Source organism: Onthophagus taurus, chromosome 2, assembly GCF_036711975.1.
Source record: "Onthophagus taurus isolate NC chromosome 2, IU_Otau_3.0, whole genome shotgun sequence".
Classification (NCBI taxonomy): Eukaryota; Metazoa; Arthropoda; class Insecta; order Coleoptera; family Scarabaeidae; genus Onthophagus; species Onthophagus taurus.
This window is the reverse complement of record NC_091967.1, coordinates 13856793-13875031: the sequence shown is the minus strand read 5'-3', so window position 1 is coordinate 13875031 and position 18239 is coordinate 13856793. Positions and strand designations below refer to the sequence as shown.

The window sequence follows — 18239 nt, the reverse complement described above, 5'->3', positions numbered from 1 at the left end:
AACATAATTAAAAAAAAAAGATATAATATATCTTCTAATCAAAATAAATAATTACGATATAAATTAATAAAAATAATTATTAAGTAATTAATTACGAGATGGCGCTATTTCATATTCCAATAATTTTCGAAGTAAATATTTGACAAATGACAATTTAATTTGAAATTTTCTATGAAAAAAAAATCTTATTGTTTGTTCTAAAGTGGCCATTATAAATTATTCGTCCGTTATCATGAATAATAACTATTTAAGTGATGTTAAAACGTTAATTCAGGTTACAATAAAGTTTCATTTCAGGTTTGAAAAAGAAAGTGACGATGAGATTATTTCAGGATTACAAAAGAATTCAACAGAAAAATTTAAATTTGGTCGAAACGTTAAATGAGAAAATGTTGGAAATTAAAACGTTACGGGATAATGAGTTAAAGATGCAAAATCAGATTAAAGAGGCTTTGGAGAATACGTTGAATGTGGAAAATATTACTGGAAAGTATATGGATATGAAAGGTAGGTATTAGAAAGTACCAAATAAAAACGTTAAAATAATGTAATTTAAAAGTAAATGGTGTGGATTAACAAATATTTTTTAAAATAAAACTGAACGAAACGACATTTCCAAGCACCGTCGAGTTAAATGCAATAAAAACTCGCTGCCAATGCAGTTAAGGACGCAACAATGTGTTTTTTTAAAGTTTTATAGCACCGTCGTCGACGCGGGTTCCTTGTAACAAGTAAAAAGTTAAATTACATATTTTTTGAAAACACCGTTGGGTTCAACAAAAGTGTTTTCACGGTACTTACCAAAACGAATTCTTTCTGAGCTGGTTAAGTTCCGCCGTGGAAATGTTTAATCTGTGGGAGAGGAAACTTCATGAAATTTGCAATAGTACCTTTATTACAAAAATTAAGAAAAAGTCATTGCAAGATTTTGATTAAATAATAATATAATAAATGATTGATAAGTTATACTTATCACTGTTCTCTTCTTTGATCCTTTAAGTCCTAAAACGTTCTTCATCATAATAGTATCATCTATCCTCTGTTGGTATTACAACATCGTCTAAGCTATAATTCAGCAATGACAAAAATTGGACTAAATAATTTTTTCTAATATTCCTTCTGGTTCAGAAGTTATAAAAAGTAAGTCAGATTTCCCACAGGTTTGGCTATTTAGGATATTTGTAATAAAAAAGTACAAAACTTATTTGATACCAATGATATCAGTTTTTATGGAATGTTGTAAGTGGTAAAGTTGTAAAAATATAGTAACTTATTGCCTTCTAATTTTTCAATCATATCATCTTCGATGCCAAAATAGAAAATTATCCTGTTCATACTTGCTACGTCGGTCGTGGACAAAGCTGCAAAGATACTAAAACGAATTAAATTCGTTTCGTGTCCTCTTTGGGTGTCACACAAAAAAAAGCCTAACTTTGTGATGTTGTAACTTTGTTCGTTTTTGTCGTATGAATCTGAAATTTTGTTCATCTTGTTAAAAAAATCCAAAGCACTGCTTTGTGCGTGTTCACGTAATAGTGACATCCCCCAAAAATTAACAACGCTGGTAGTGGTGACAATGAGTTAATTCGGGTTACGGGTTGGTGTGAGACAGGGCTGATGTTCAATCTTGCTTGGTACTCTGCTATTGAGGGCCTTGAAAACAGCGATAATGTAATAACGAAATTATTTCAAATATGCGCATTCACAGATGATGTACTGGTAATGTCCAAAAGTTGCAGGAGACTTGTAGAGATATTTACTGACATTGACTTCCAAAGATCTATGCATAAATGAGGAAAAGCAGAGAGAAAAGTTGAAAATAAAAATGTTCGAACTTTGAGGATTCAACTCTTCGTCTCTTTGAGAGAAAAATACTCCGTAAAATATTAGGATCAACCTCGTGAAACCCTCGTGACAGAGGAGGAGGAAAGACAAAGAAGAATGAATTCCGAACTTCAGGACTTAATAGGAGGCGAAGATGTCATATGGTTTATTAAATCGCAAAGACTCAGGTGGACTGGACACATGATAAGAATGCTCGAACAAAGAGCTATTGAGTATAATCTTCAAGAAGGATAAGGTGGAGGATGCAAAAAGGGTAAACCATGCCACGATTTTGGGGCTGAGACAGGTCGTGATGACTCAGAAGGAAATCAATATCGCGGATCGTTCTAGAAGTGAATAACCAAAGACTACCGCGACTCCCACCATGATTAAGCGTGTCCGGGACAAGGTTTTGTCCGCTAGAATTCCCAAAGGATTCTAGCGGTTCTAGGAGTCTTAGAAAAATCGCTAAGAAGCTGAATATCAGCCGCGAATCTGTGCATAAAATTGTCAAACATGGTTTAGGGCTTCGTAGCATCAAGATACAAAAGACTCAAACTTTCACGGAACAGATGAAGACCTCCTTAAGATATGTCTCGAATTTCTGAAATGCTTCTCACCGGCGGAGCTCAAAGACATCCTCTTTACTGACTTTGAGATATTAACGATTGAGTAAACATTCAACCGCCAAAACGACAGGTGGATCAAGAGGTCAAGATCAACTTCCAGAACTATCTTGATGAGATTCTGAAGAAGGAAGTGATCATAATATCTATATGATAATCACCCCTCTCGCTTGATTTAAACCCCCTCGATTTTTCTCTGCGGTTGGTTCTTGGGACCAAGGACTATGCTACTCCCCACAAGATGCTCAACAGTTTGAAATGTACCCTTCAGGAAGGATGGGGTGATCTCGATGTCGAGTACCTCCACCACGGTGTTTGCATTCCCCAAGCGTCTGCGGACTTATGTGAAGGCAAAGGGTGGATGCTTCAAATTTTGATTGTATATTGTCGTTTTTTAATGTTTAAATAAAAGTTATGCCCAATTTCATGTCATTTTATGGTTCTATTCTGTTTTTGTCAACAGTAATACCGAGACTATTGTGACACCCTGTATATTGCGGTTCCGATCCTTTTCTAGAATTTCGAGGTTTCTTGATTTTTCTGTATTAATTTGTTCGGATGTTTAACTACATTTCTGTATTTTGTTACCTATATGACAACATCCTGGCGTAATAGTTCTGAAAACGAGCAGGTGCCAGGGATTATAACAACTGCTTTTTTTGGCATGTAATGGGTCAATTTTCCAATATCTATTTTATCTATTAGAATAAGCAGTTATGAAAGAACTCTTGTCCTAACAATAGCTGCGCACAATAATTAATTTTCCCGTATTTATGGTAACTACCATTGTTGCTTATTTGCTATTCCATATTTTGTTAATACGCAATAGAATTCCTGTTTTGTATTTGTGAATGTCACGAGGAATCAAATATATTTCTAGGAGATAGAACACTAAATTTAAAACGGTTTATTTCGAATCAAAAAATCTTTTGATTGATAAAAATAAAAACGTAGAGCAGATTTTTAAGCAACTACTTACCAATATTATGATTGAGTTAATTAGTGCAAGTATTTAGAAATTTATGGCATAAACTTTATAGATTAATAATTTTTTTTTGTGGATTATCGTCTTAACACAATGGTTAGCACTTAGCTACTGGTGGCGTGAACATAAGTAAATTGTCCGTGGTTTAAATTATCTACAAAGTTTATGTATTAAGTTTCAATGAAACGAGTCAAATTACCGTTTAATATAGCGAAGTAATCAAACTACTCGGTATTGATATCTCGTTTAGATTTCTTGTTAATTTTTGTTTGTATTTTTCAATTAATCAATTATTTTTCCTGGAAGATAACTATGTTGCTTTTAGAAAAGTATGAAAAAATACTTGACGAAAAAAAGATATCTTCGGATGCTTTTAAAAAGCAAGAAATTGAAATTGTCGAAAAATATGAGGAACAGCTTCGACATTATCAAGATATTTTAGCTAAAGAGCAAGAAAAGTTTACCCAAAAAGGTAAATAGAAATTAATTAATTTAAGAATTTTCATTTTAATTTTCATTAAATAGAAAATTACTATTTAAATGAGTTGAAGAATGTTTCAAGCAGTTTAATTAAACAAGTACAAGAGTGCGATATGAAATGGAAAGGATGCTTAGATGATGCTAATCGTAAATTAAAAGAATCGAATTTATCGTGTTCAACTCTTCGAACTCAACTCGTTCAGGCAAATTATAGGCAAAGAAATAACGATTTACTAGAAAAGGTTGATTATTTTAAACTGAAATAACTATAATATTTATTATTAAGTGCATTTATTTTTGTTTTAATTATAGAAAGTTCGCGAACTTGAAAACAAATTAGAACAGAAAGAGAAAGACTTAGCTATGGCTCGGAAAGTTCTTTACGTAAAAGAAAATTACAGATTATCACCTAGCCCAGGAAGAGATTTATATAAAACGAATACTAAAAAAGGTCCATATACGTTCACTAAAAAGTCCTCATCTCCTCATACTTGCGTAGATTCACCTAAATCTAGTTCCAACGATTATTTAAGACCAAGTCTTTCAATGGTATCGGAATCAGTACTTGAAATTACCGCCGAAAAGGACGATGCCTTTCAGTTAAACGATTATAAACATAAATTACAAAGTTCTTCTGAATCGGGTCCTGTTAAAGATAAACCGAAAAAAAGAAAGCTATATGATCCTACTTCAGCTCATCTAGAATATATGATGAAACCTCCAGAGGACCATAAAAAATAGAAGAAAAAGATGAAAAAAAAAATTTTTTTGTTTTTGTAATTTGTGTTATTAGTGTTGATGTAAATTTGTTAAGCGAAATAAATGTATAAATTAAAAATAGTAAAATTTTATTTGGTTTATTTAAAAATAAATAATATGTTCCTTTATTACAGCGTGAATAAAATAAAAATTAAAAATAACCAAATCTATCGATAATAATTATAAAAAGAAAAAAACAACGATATGAATGATACATAGCATCGAAAATATTGGTGCGAATACTATTAATGTTGTATTAACTCTTTAACACAAAAAATTTTTGTTAACATAGTTTTATTTTAGAAGTCAAATGACACTATTAATAAATTGTACAAATATCTGTATTTATTTCTTAACACATAGTCGCAAAGGTTGTTTATTATTTGTATTAATAAATCGTATTGTTGGAATAATGATCGACTTTTCATTTTTGATATTTTTTTACATTTATCTTTATGATGTAGAGTTGTGTCTACTTCTATTTCGCAGCTTAGGCGCCGAAATAGAGATAGCCAAAACATTTAAAGATTATATTTAATTAATACATACTTCATGTTGTTTCAACGAATGGTTTTACTACCGATAACAGTTGGTGATTGATTTCAATATGATGCAATATCATTGCAGATAAGATACTTTGTGTTTAGATCATTATATCATTGTGTTGATAAAGTTGTGTCTAGGTTGTGTAGGTTTAAGTTTAAAGGACGAGAAGCAAAAAAGATTGTTTCCTCAGGTCTTCGTGTTTATGAAGTTCGGGTTAGGTTGCGGAAATAATTTTTTCGGTGGTTAATGAAATAGTTTTAAATTTAAAACTGGATTACGTTCGAGTCGTCGTTTCTTGAAACGATAAATTAAGAAAAGGAGTGTTCGTGCTACTCCCACTGTTATGGGATAACAACAGTGGAAGTTACGGTACGCATTCTTCGCGAAGTGGTTATTTTGTTTGCGTGTTTTTTACTTTAGCCAAACAATTCATGATTGATGAGAAACGTGCGTGCGAACTGGAATGCACGTCTGTTTGTCAACACCTTCGTAATTGCATTCAAATTTGTGTTCTGTATTCTGTGTTCTGTTATTGTTCGGCTTTTCATTTAAGATAATATAAATACTAAGTAATTTATACATAGCTTTAAAACTAGTCCTAAACTAGATCCTGTTAGAAATCTGATTGATGGACAGATAATTCAATTAGTCAAAGGCATCCAATTGGAATAAAGGCAATACAGGACTTAGAAAAAACGCAGTTAAAAGAATTATCGAAGATCGATAAACTGAAAAAAAAATTCTAAGTAGAAATTGTGAAAGAAAAGATATCAGTATCCATACATCTGCATTTTTATTGACAAACTTGAAAACTGTATTGACTTTGGACCTGACAAGATACGCACCGTATAGAAACGTTAAAAGATGGTTGCTCAAGCAATTATAGTCGATGTGGAAAAGCTCCGATGCGAAAATTACAAGGAACACCGATGAAGACATTCGATGTAATCCATGCAGACGAACTAATGTTGATACTACGACAATAGAACTACAAAGAAGAATTAATATCTGGAAAGCATCCTTAGAAGAAAAGGGAATGTAAATAAATACAGGAAAAACGAAGATTACGCACATAAAGAAAGGAGAAGAAGATAAAAACATGAGTGTGGGACTATACGGGGAGAGACTGAAAGACTAGAAATACTAGATAAATTGTAATATATGGACACCATTATTACTAAGAATAGAACAATAGACAAAGAGATACAAAACAGAATATAGAAGATTTGAATTTTTGACTAACAATAAGACATTCAATTCAACATAAATAAACGTGAAAAGATCACCGCTGATGAGGTTTCTGTGAATGGAGGATGAAACATATAAAGATGATTTCTTAGACTGTTGGTATTACAGTTTGAACTGGTCTTGTTTTTCTTTTATGAGTTTGGATGAATGACGGAAGAAAAGTAGTGAAGTCGATGTAAGAAGGAGTGTATGAATGAATTCCTATAATTTTCTATTTTGGCTTTTGATGTATCAATTATGCGCATGTAAATTTTACACATTTTTTTTAACACTTGAACACTAAAAAATTCGTTATGACGCCTTATGTGTATCAAAGCATTGAATACAACATTTTTTATTCAAAACTGTCATTATATGCTAAGATAAATTAGCCATCAAAAATATTTGTGAAACACATTTAGAAAACACATATTTATGTGAATCTTGACAATTTTATCTTGCATTGCCTAATTATTATTTGTGAAGTTAGCAATTTATCTGGTACCTATGAAATAAAATTATAAAATGAAATAAATTTCGATTTCGTTTAAACGGTTATTTTAAATTTTTCTGTCCATTAAAAAGAGAGAGTATTTCATCTTTCTGTTAAACAAGAAATGATTTTGAATTAGACTCTCGTCTTTTGCTTAGTATACATGATTGCATGTAAAGAGTTACAACAATTAATTACAACAAATTATTTTTTAATAGTGTTTTTCAATTTGGTAAAGAGTTAATACATAGTATACAACAGTAAACAATACATTAAAATTAAATACAACGATAGTGACGTTCCAACACGTTCCTTTACATCATCTTTAACGTGTTAGACTTTCAGAAAGTTAACGTAAACAGATCATGAATACCAATCAATTATAAATAAATTTATTTAGCGTGTTCCAGCTGTAGGAATAGTCAATTTTTAAATGACCGTAATTGCTCAAGCCGAAATTGGTCGGCGTTGGAGTTGGTTGTCGGATATCGTCGTAAATTGGTGATGATGGGATGGGTTGCTTTATGTCTTCTAATCGACTATAAATTTGGTAAGAGCTTAATGGTTCGTATCTAGAATTTAAAAAATATATGTTTAGAACAAAATGCAAAAAACAAATTTAGTATTATACCCATAATCTCCTTGACTATAACTGTAACTTCTTCGTCTTCTTATTTTGGCGGCGGGTATTTTAGTTTCTTGGCGCCTTTTTGCGTAAATATGAGACATGCTGTCAACATCTCCATACAAGCTTTCGTCTAAATTGAAAAAACATTAATAAATACTTTTATATGTTACAATATTTTTTAAATAACTGTATTGTGCTTCCAGTTGCAAATTGACCTTCGTTCTTAAATCAAGATAAACAGCTCGTCCCAGTTACATAACCAAAAACGGCACTGCTAAATTTATATTCATGACAATCGAACAGTTATTTTCCGCACATCCATAAATATACATGAATTTCCAATTGTGTAAACTCAACGACTTATACGGGGAGTGAAAATATGGAAGTTGAAGTCACCCGGTAATTATTTAATACAACAATTAACAGTCTCGGCCATGATGATTGATTGGAACTAGTTCGATAATCGAATCAATCTAGAATAATTTTTTGTGGGGCTCAAATTAGAAATCAATAGAAAGCATACAACTCGTCAATACGATTTCGTTATTACAGCTTCCAGATGACGACTTTCCAACAGTAAATTTTTTAATAACTAGAAACCTTTTACGATTTAATGGTATCATAAAATCACAATCAGCCATACATAAACTTTATTCAATACACCTATTGTGTTTAAAGCATAGAAATACATAAAAGTGTATGTGACATTTCATAAATCCTATAATTTCTAGTTAATTTATTAATTCTTTCATTAAGTTTCATTCATGATGTTTTATGGTCTTTCTCTTCGTGCAATTTGTTTTGATATGATGAAGTATAATTTAATAACCGGTGTTCTCTTTGAAGATTTACAATTTTTCCTATGTAATATATCCCATTACAAATCTAGTCACGATCCACTTTGTAAGGTTATTTTACAGATAAAAGAACTGGGTCAATAAAAAGTGTAGTTCTCATCTTACAATCGACCTCCATCTCTCCGCAATGGGATACTCGTGCAACATGCACCAATAAGTAATTGAAAAAAAAACATTTCAAAAGAAAATAAAAAAGGAGAAACAAACTGTTTTTACTACATCTTCTTCGAATAGCCTTTTTCAAACAGTATCGGTCAATTCTAACTTTCTATAATATCTAATTCGTCGACATCCTTCTTGGTGTGCGACAGGATATCAAGCGGGTTATTTATTTTGCATTTCCTTCCTGTTGAAACACAAATACGTTTTGTATTTCGTATTTCTCAATCGCCACGTTATGCTAATAATCAAGAAACAAATACAATTGAGTGTGTATGTGCGTAGTTTTTACGGTTATTAAACTGACTTTGCATCTAATTATAACATAAACTTAAATTAATTTATACAAAAACGTTGGTGTATCATATCTTTAACATTTAGGTCAAACAATTCAAAATAAAGTTCAACAACTTTTAAAAAGCGACACATTTCATTTATTTACTAATGCTAGTTCCAGAAAGAAAACGGTTCAAAACAAACTCTTTTATGACAAGTTAAATAAACACGTAAACAGTGATTTTCACTTCTTTAAAGACGCACGACAACGTTGGCTTTAAACGTTTTCCCTCACGTGCCAGCAGAGAAACTGACTCAAGAAGAGATTAGTGACCTCTCAATGGCTAAGAAGGACGTGTATTAGCACGCGTTGCGTGTAAATACGTGATCTCGTCAATTTTAGAAATTGCAATCAACGAAACTCAGTCAATGTCGAAGGTGAAAAAATGCATGGTTAAAGTTAAATGATTATAACTTCTGAACAGAGAGGAAATCGCAACACGAATCGTTTCAACCTTGTGGAGAAACTAATTACGAGTTTTATAGACAGTTGATGTTACGAAAGTTAATATCTATTATAAATATGTAAATGCTGTTTTTATTTCGGATTATATCGTGTATTTATATTAGATCTAGAATTAAACTATTTTTAGCGATATTGTAGAAGTATTTATTATGTAAATGTTTATGTAAAAATGTAAGAAAAACAAACTTAACAAAAGAAAACGTGGAAAGAAACTCTGACAACATAGGAGATAATTTAGGAAGGTCGTGAACCACATACGGGGAAGAAAAGGAATGAGCCTAAAAGACGAAAGATAAAAGAGAAAATGGAAGAAGCACTAGAAGTATGGATTACTTAAAATAAGGAGAAATTCAAGGATGGATGAGGAGGGGAACCGGAAACAGTGGGAGGGAGATAGGTGCAGGAGAGGGGAAGCATCAGAATCAGCGATAAAGAAGAGTTCTGTAGTTCAGAACACTTAAACCAAAACAGGCCTAATAACTTTCGAGGGAGATGCAAGACGCCCTTAAGAAAATGAAGACTTGAAAGGAGCTGGAGAGGACTAAATTGTGCCAGAAATGGTGAAGACAGGAGGCATGGTATTGGCCGACGAAATTAAAGAACTATTCCAAACGGTATGGAGACTAGGGCAGATACCAGCAGATTGACAAAGAAATATATTCATCCCTATATACAAAAAAGGGGACTATACTCCAGAATTCTGGAGATACCCTTAAGGACTTGCATTGAAGATGAATTGGATGGTTTCAGACCAGGACGATAACCACAATATCTCATTTTTTCCCTGCGCTGTATAACTAATAAGTAGATCAGAAGAGGGAAATCTGCATACCTAGCTTTTTTGGATAAACACTCTGCGTTTGATGAATTGCCCAGGCAAGAGGTCCGGAAAGCATTAGAGAAGAAAGGGACTCTCTCACAACTGATTCAGGCCATCAGGGTCGTGTTCCAGCAAGTGGAGGGAGAGGTGAGGCTTAACAGGAAGAGCTCTAGTATGTTCGCCATAGAAAAAGGTATTAGACAGGAAGACAGTTTATTCCCATTGCTATTTGTAGCTTTTATGGTTGAAGACATGCAAGAGAAAAAGAGCAACTTCGGTGGTCGACATGCTCAACCTCAAACTGGGGAAGAGAAAGAATAACAAAAAATATGTATTTATAAATAAAAATAATTCGATTTGGAATAAATGATGTAAGAAATTACATAAAATACAATTTAATGTCACTGTTTACCTAATTGCTTTATTAACTAGGATTGCTCCAATTAGAAAGTAAAATAAATACGGAAATTTGCTATTATGAATATGTGATAAAAAAATTGGTTTCAATTTAAATGAAATTTTCCAATATAAAATAATGTTTTGTAAAAGTGAATTTCTATCCAACACACATTTAGATCCTTTCTAATCCTTTCGAAATCCACGCAAATCTAACCGAGCTGATCATTTAGCAAATCTATCGAATCGTTTTTCCGTACAAGATTATTGTTCATAATTCTTATTTACCGATTATGTACGGAAAATTATCTATGTCCCAATTCTCGTTATGGTTGAATCGTTTCTATAATAGTTAGATATAATCAAACAAACTAATAGCATTTACTAATGCTTTTAGATTATAAGTTAATTAATTTTTTTTAATTAAAGTTTATTTTTTATTCTCATTTTTATTCATATTTCTTCACCCTGAATGCATTGTGCTAATAATGGTAACAATAACCATATAGTAAGAATCTTTATGTGCCATTTTTTTTACGTGCATCTTTTTTTCATGAGCAATGTGCAACGTAGCATGTAGAAGTCGGCGGGAAAGTCGTTGGGAATTTATTATAGTCTCTCGCATGTCCAGGATGGATTTATGTAATTTGCCATAGAAGTGTCTTGCAATGGGGCACGTTTTATCTGATTTTTGTTCTCGTTCGTTCACTTTCCTTGAACCACTAACGAGATTTCTCTACAATTTTCCTCAATAACAAACCATTTTTATTAAACGACATGAATCAAAACAGTTTCGCTGTAAGATACACTCCCTCTAAGTTTAGAAAGCATAAAGTCGTAGTTTCTATCTCTTTAGATCATTATTTTTTTAATTAATTTATAGAAAAAATCGAAACTTACCCACACTTTGATGGCCGTAATCTCGATTTCTCATGCTGTATCTTCGCTCGATATTTCTTTTGGGGCCATAATAAAATCCATCAAAGTCTCTTGTATCGCGGATTTCATCAATAGCCGCGTAATTAGAAGTGGTTGTTGTCGTTCGTTCCGATTTCATTAAACTGCCATATTTATCGACTACGTTCGAATTTCTTAACTCTTGAGGCCGATTTCTTTGATGGGACGTATACGAAAATGCGGATGGCGGCAAAGAATGCATTTCTCCCCCGCCACCACCACCATCAGCTTCTGAAGATGTCGTGGATAAATCAAGAGAATCTAAGTGTTCTCTTATGTAGGCGTAATTTTCTAAATCCCACGGATCGATGTAACTTTTGTAAATATTACTTGATGATTCTTCACTTTCCAATTCTGTTGGACTCCAATAAACATCATCAGCTGGCATTTTCTTTTATTTTCTTACAACTGCAAATAAAGGAAATACGATCTTGATAAAAATTTAATCACCTACTGTCTCATTCTATCTATCGCAAAATTAGTAATCTAAATGTTTCCAAGAACTATTTGTAAATTTAAACTATAATATAAATATTTAATATTAGTTTACATTTAACAGTAACATCCTTTTCGGTTTATTCTTAACGGTTTCGATTACAACGTTTAGATTACCAATTCTTGATTTTAACAACACCTTCTCTTGGAGTACAAATATACTATAAACAAAACCAAAGAAGTTCATCAAAGATGAAGAAATTTATTGATGTAAATAAAAGTACATTTAACGAAACAAGTATTTAAGGAAATAATTGAGATAAAATAGCAATTTTATTTCTTCTAGTAATTACTTTCACGGATACTTTCGAAAATCTTTCGGATGTTGAAACGCTTCAGTTTACGTTTCTAATTGTATTCAAATCGTGGTAAAAAAGACTCTTTTTTTGGTAAAGCGTTGAACACAATGTAAATATGTAACTGTTCTGTGGAATTAAACGAATGTAACACCTATAAAAAGTGAAGTTAAATAGGAATGTTTGCTTCGATGTCATTTTCTTTTTATGTCTGCCACTTATGTAGACGTACGATTAATAAAAATAATTGCCGAGCAAATAAACGAACAGGAAATTATCGTTGTGTAATATCTTACAAATTCAATTTCCTTTATGTGGATTACGTGGATAGACAGAATCCATTACATTTGCTGATATTATACTTTAAAATTTTGTTACAAAATGATGTTAAAAATGTACGAATGGTAGATATTTTTAATTGTATTGTGTAAGTTTCATAAATTTTATGTGAATTGAAATTGATGAAAAAATGAAAGTTATTTTATACACACATAAATGATTTATGGAGTTTAATTAAAAAAAACATTGAATCGTACAAGTATGAATTAAATAAGAGAAACTTTTTCATTTATATTTTGTTTTATCTCCTTATTTTGTATCTTTTTTTCTTATTTTAACTTCTTGTGGAATACAATAGATAACGTAGGGTTTCGTAGCAAAGAAGCCGACATTTACATTATTTATTACCAAGGAAAACGGAATAAAAATTACAGTACAACGTATGCAAGCGATGCATCAGTTATGAATCACTTTGTATTCATTCCGTGCTAGTCTTGGTCGCTTCCTTTGAACGTTAGTATTCTAAATGATGGTAACGCCATAAAATCAGCCAGGTGGTTTTCATTTTTTCTTGTTATTAAAGGCCATCTGCTCCATTAATATAATAACATACTAAAAAGTCTAGTTATTAGTAAGACTATCGAATGCTTTCAGTTTAAAATAATCAGGTTAATATGTTTTTGGATCAAAGTATTTAGTTATACTTTGAAGCTTGACGAATGATCTATTAAAAAAGGAGTGTTATAGTTTTATTGGTATTTATTTGCATATTTTCGATATCGAATGTTTAGAATTAATGAGAAGAAATTATTTCAAAATTAGGATGTTTTAAATAAATTATTTTGGATCTTTATAGTACTAGTTTTTGTGGTAGTAAAAAAAATAGAAAAAGATGCGGTGTTAAATTATAACAGACGTAGTTGTAAGAAAATCTTTTGATATGAAGAAACAAGTAAATCACAAAACTTAACCGTTTTATGATGTGTTCCATATTAATGTGCACAGAAGTCATTTCCAGAATACATGTACTCCAGAAAATACTTGGTTTCACTCCACAAATTGAAACCAGAAGATTACACAGAATTACTGAACTCCGCATATCAGATGGATGCAATTCTCCAACAAAATTACAACCTAATTTTGTTGACATGACATGGCTTCTGAAATTTGAAAGAACTATACAAAAGATCGTTACACAATGCCACAACCAGCTCAACTGGAAGACGACCTAACCATCGTAAAATGAACAGAAATGCTCAATTCTATGCTGATTGGCAAAAAAATGTTTAGGGGCAAAAAATTATAATGAAGAGGGCAAACTGACAGTAAGAAGAAATATATACCATTCAATTATATGTTATAAAAAAACCTATAAGAGAAACATAAGCATGTTTATGTCATCAAAGATAAATTTATGCCGGACAAAACTCTCAACTCTTTCAGCCCCATATGCATAGATACGACACACGTAGCTCATGTCCATGCGTATCATTTTAATATACTGAACACATGGTATTGAAAATTGTATGGGCATGGAGTACATTTGCTTACATTTGGCTTGTGGCTGAAAGTATTAAATAGGAAAACACGAAAGGGACACCAGATTGGAATTAATTGAGCAATCAGCAGTGAATCGTGCTATGTGGAATGCTAATGCAAAAAAAATCGACAATACTGAAATACTTGATAGGAAATTTATCGCTACAAGAATAACTTTGCAATTAGTCATTAATTCAGTTCACTTTAGAAATTGTTTCTAAACAAGATTCTTTCACGAACCATAAGTTCTACATACGATAGTGTTCCAAACTTAGATGAATTACTGAACTGAATGGCTAGAACAGTTCACAAAATATATTTTTATTATTTTTTTTAAAATATAGATTTAGTACATAGAGTAAAAATGTACATACCATATCATATGACTCACACTCTGCATCAAACTTATTTATTTGAAAGTGCAACAGGATAGTAGTAGGAAAATTTTTAAGGAATTGCTGAAATTACAAGTACAGAAGAAGAAAGTAATAAAATACGTGGCGATGCTCACAGCATTCCATCAACATTTAACTCGCGAGGTAAACGTAGGAATTCAGATACTGTCACAGCAAATTTAGTGGAGGTATCATACAATAATTTTAAATAGAAATTTTAAACTTTTGATGATTGCAATGATTCTAAACCAAATTCGAAATCGTTTAACTCAAAAGATTGAGTTAATATAGCTAAACCGAAGTGAAGATGCGTAATTAAAGTTACGTAGATATATGCAAATCTAACAATAGAGAAATTTTTTTATCGAATTTCAATCCTTTCTTTGAACAATTTCCTTACATAACCACAGACGTTTTCCATCGAATTTATTAATAACACCGTGCCATAATCCATAATCGTATCGTGAAAGTTACGCTCTATTACTTCTGCAATGGATTTCCTTAAACAGTTTACGTTAAAACAATACCTATCAATAATCTAATTAAGTAACACAATTTGCTTTCTATAGAATCATTTTTTTAAAACATCGTTTGCTTAATCACCCTTTTTTTGGATGCGTTTTGGTGCAGTGAACATTTGATTGCATATGCATTATTCCCGTTTCTTTATGATTTATACCTCGATCGTAAAATGGACACAAGTTTGAAAAAAAAATCTTAATTGCTTCATCCTTTCGATAATATCTTTCGGTATGCAGTGTGTTCGTGGTGAATCACAAATCCATACAAAGAGGGGTCATTAACATAAATCTACGAAACTGCGTTATGGATAAATAAGTCAGGGATTCGAACAAAACGAGTGATTGTGAATAGATAGATAGAAAGACTACGATGATTACCACGTGTTATTTTCATTAAAAATATTTTATGTGGGAGAAATCCCATTGAATACCAAACGTTTTTCTTTTATTTATTTTATTGCGTTGTAGTATTTTGTATTTATTGTTTATATCAAAAAAAGTTATTTAATTAAATCCATTATCCATTGTATTTCTCCTCAAAAAAGGGAGCTGTCCTAAGACAACTATTCGAAACATTTGAAGTAGGTTTGAATGGTTACTATATCGTAAATTATCATTGCAACAATTTAGTATTGGCACATGACAGAAAGGCGCATAAGCAATACACGTTGTGATACAAATTCCTATACATCACACGATAATATTAATGGATATTTCGTAAACGAAATGCGTCCAACGCAAATAATGAAACCCTTATAACACGAATAAAACTTTAATATACTTAAATCACAAGTTAGAGTACATATTTAACTTAGATAGTGATCTTCATCTATCATAAAATCACGAATATTCTAATTATGTGCTTATAAATTACCTTATAGGTTTATAATAAAAAAAAACTAAATACACCTCGCAATTTACATAAATTTTATCTAAAGATAATTATATTTTCAAATTATATATTAAAGAATCAAGTTAATTTTGATTAATTTCCTTACCTTAACTTTCAAAGAAAATTTTCTCAAAACCGAAATCAATCCTCTTCAATTATTTTTAAAAAGGATACTTTTCTCCTCTCATAAATTGAAAAGGACGGGTCATCATCGTCACATCAGGTGTTTCGATTACATTCACACTTTCGCTTTTCGTTTAAAAACGCTATAAAACCGAACGTAAAAAGAATCGAGAAAACGAACAAAAAAAAGCAACAAAATAATAACACGAGGCGCGAGAAGATACGAGCGTTCGAGAGAGAGGTCTCGATGTATCCGTTCGCTTTCGAAGGTGCTTCAAGAACAGCAGCACGAGCGCGAATGACCAGAGCCAAAGTCGTTCTTCGTAAAGACTTTTCGAACCGCTTCGGAGAAAGCACCGCAACGAACGAAACCAACAACTATCGTTGTGGTTTTCTTTGATTCTTTAAAGATTTAAAGACGACAGGAGATGATGACCTGCGGTTCGTTGCTTTAGTTGGTGCTGGTAGGATTAAAAGAAGAGAAAATTTGGTTAAAGCGGTTTTATTAGTACTTCACCTTGAAATTTCACTTGCATTATACTTTAATATATGTAAAGTGAGATGGTTATGTAAGAATAATTTTGAGAGAAAGTTTGAGGGATTATTGTAAGAGGATTTTAATAGTTGACAGAAACTCTTGAGTTAATGGATAATGGTAATCATTTTATCTTACTTTAATAAGCAAAGCATAAGATGAGAAGTAATTTAATGCTATAAAATTGATGAACATTAAAATGTTTTCTCACCACCATGCAGAAATAAACTAACACCTCCTTTTCCTTTCCTTTTTTCCTGAAGAAGGAGTTCTGTCTTTGTTGGGTTGGGTTGAGAAGTAATTTAATGCCATAAAATTGATGAACATTAAAATGTTTTCTCACCACCATGCAGAAATAAACTAACACCTCCTTTTCCTTTCCTTTTTTCCTGAAGAAGGAGTTCTGTCTTTGTTGAGTTGGGTTGAGAAGTAATTTAATGCCATAAAATTGATGAACATTAAAATGTTTTCTCACCACCATGCAGAAATAAACTAACACCTCCTTTTCCTTTCCTTTTTTCCTGAAAAAGGAGTTCTGTCTTTGTTGGTGACATCTGGTTTTTAGACTTGATGTCATCAAGAAGTTGGTTTGTAGACTTGATGTATACAGTGTTTGTTCAGGTTCCTCCAATCCTGAGTATCCCTAGCCCTCCACTTCCAACACCTTACATCTAGAAATCCTCGTGTCCTCTTCTAGAGCATCCACCCAACTACTTCTTAGTACATAACCCGCCCATTGCAACCTTTTAAACTTTATACTAACAGTAACAGAGATAGGTTGCTAATCATGCAAACTATAAAGCTCTTTGTTGTATCTCATTCTCCACATCTCCTCTCTCACACCAATCCTCAAATTCACCTTAATATCCCTCTGTATTTATTATTATTTAGTATTATTTAGGATTTGTTGTTTTATATGATATCATGACCTATCCCAGGATCAGATTGAATACTGATGGTAACTACTTATAAATCTATCTATAAGCTTACTTTGGATTTTAACTTGATTGATGGTCTCATTCATAGTTAGCATAATTAATTTAGTTAGTTTTGATAGTATTCCAAAACTCGACAAGATCATTCGTATTTCATTCTTATAGTATATGTTGGTCGAAATTCGATAAAGCACATGTAAATGTAATTAGATATTAGTAAAAACAGTGATGCGCGTCCTTCCAATAAAAATTTTCTATGACTATTAATAGATCGATCTTTTTATTCATCAGAATTTTTCAATTAAAAAATAATGTTTGCTTAATCTTAAGAACTTTGAAGTTTCACTATTAACAACCGTTAAACAAGTACTATATAAAAAAATGATGGAAAAGTCGTTTAAGACAAGACTTTTACAAGTAGTTAACTTTCTTCGCGCTCCGTTTATGAGTAGCTATTAAAATAGGCGCTGTAAACGGTTTGTAAAAGTACTAATTGCGAACCAGGTTTGTAATTGAAAGCTTTGCTATAGGACCACGAGAGGTGTGATTTCGACGAAGCTTTCTTTTGAAAGGCTCTTTGCTTAATTAGATTTTCCTGCCTAAAATGGTTATAATTTTTTTTCGGTATTTAGCAAGCTTATTCCATGTTGTTTTTTCGATTATTCACATC

The 18239-nt window shown here is 31.8% G+C and overlaps 2 protein-coding genes across 3 annotated transcripts; one reads left to right on the top strand and one right to left on the bottom strand.

Annotated features, from left to right (window-relative positions):
• Nucleotides 1-146: 146 nt before the first annotated feature.
• LOC111425966 (uncharacterized) lies at nt 147-4753 on the top strand. 2 transcript variants are annotated; one of them, XM_023060271.2, is made up of 5 exons: nt 147-251; nt 298-507; nt 3761-3907; nt 3961-4157; nt 4228-4753. In XM_023060271.2, exons 1-5 carry the CDS (start codon nt 233-235, stop codon nt 4654-4656), a joined length of 1002 nt encoding a protein of 333 aa, XP_022916039.1. In that variant the 5' UTR covers nt 147-232; the 3' UTR covers nt 4657-4753. The 2 variants fall into 2 exon arrangements, with proteins under 2 accessions (XP_022916039.1, XP_022916040.1); XM_023060272.2 differs by having other exon boundaries at nt 147-274; nt 333-507.
• A 2030-nt stretch (nt 4754-6783) lies between these two features.
• Nucleotides 6784-16399, bottom strand: LOC111425967 (uncharacterized). Its single transcript, XM_023060273.2, has 4 exons — nt 16083-16399; nt 11503-11967; nt 7572-7698; nt 6784-7512 (listed from the first exon to the last, which is right to left on the bottom strand). Exons 2-4 carry the CDS (start codon nt 11945-11947, stop codon nt 7317-7319), a joined length of 768 nt encoding a protein of 255 aa, XP_022916041.1. The 5' UTR covers nt 11948-11967; nt 16083-16399; the 3' UTR covers nt 6784-7316.
• Between the last annotated feature and the right edge of the window lie 1840 nt (nt 16400-18239).

Excerpts from the sequence above, each read along its gene's own strand:
- LOC111425966 (XM_023060271.2), top strand. Across the intron at positions 508-3,760 it reads AAAGTATATGGATATGAAAG|AAAAGTATGAAAAAATACTT; the intron begins GTAGGTATTAGA and ends TGTTGCTTTTAG. Across the intron at positions 4,158-4,227 it reads ATAACGATTTACTAGAAAAG|AAAGTTCGCGAACTTGAAAA; the intron begins GTTGATTATTTT and ends TTTTAATTATAG.
- LOC111425967 (XM_023060273.2), bottom strand. The coding sequence starts at position 11,947 with ATGCCAGCTGATGATGTTTATTGGAGTCCAACAGAATTGGAAAGTGAA. Across the intron at positions 7,699-11,502 it reads TTACGGCCATCAAAGTGTGG|ACGAAAGCTTGTATGGAGAT; the intron begins GTAAGTTTCGAT and ends TTTTCAATTTAG. Across the intron at positions 7,513-7,571 it reads TATAGTCAAGGAGATTATGG|ATACGAACCATTAAGCTCTT; the intron begins GTATAATACTAA and ends TTTAAATTCTAG.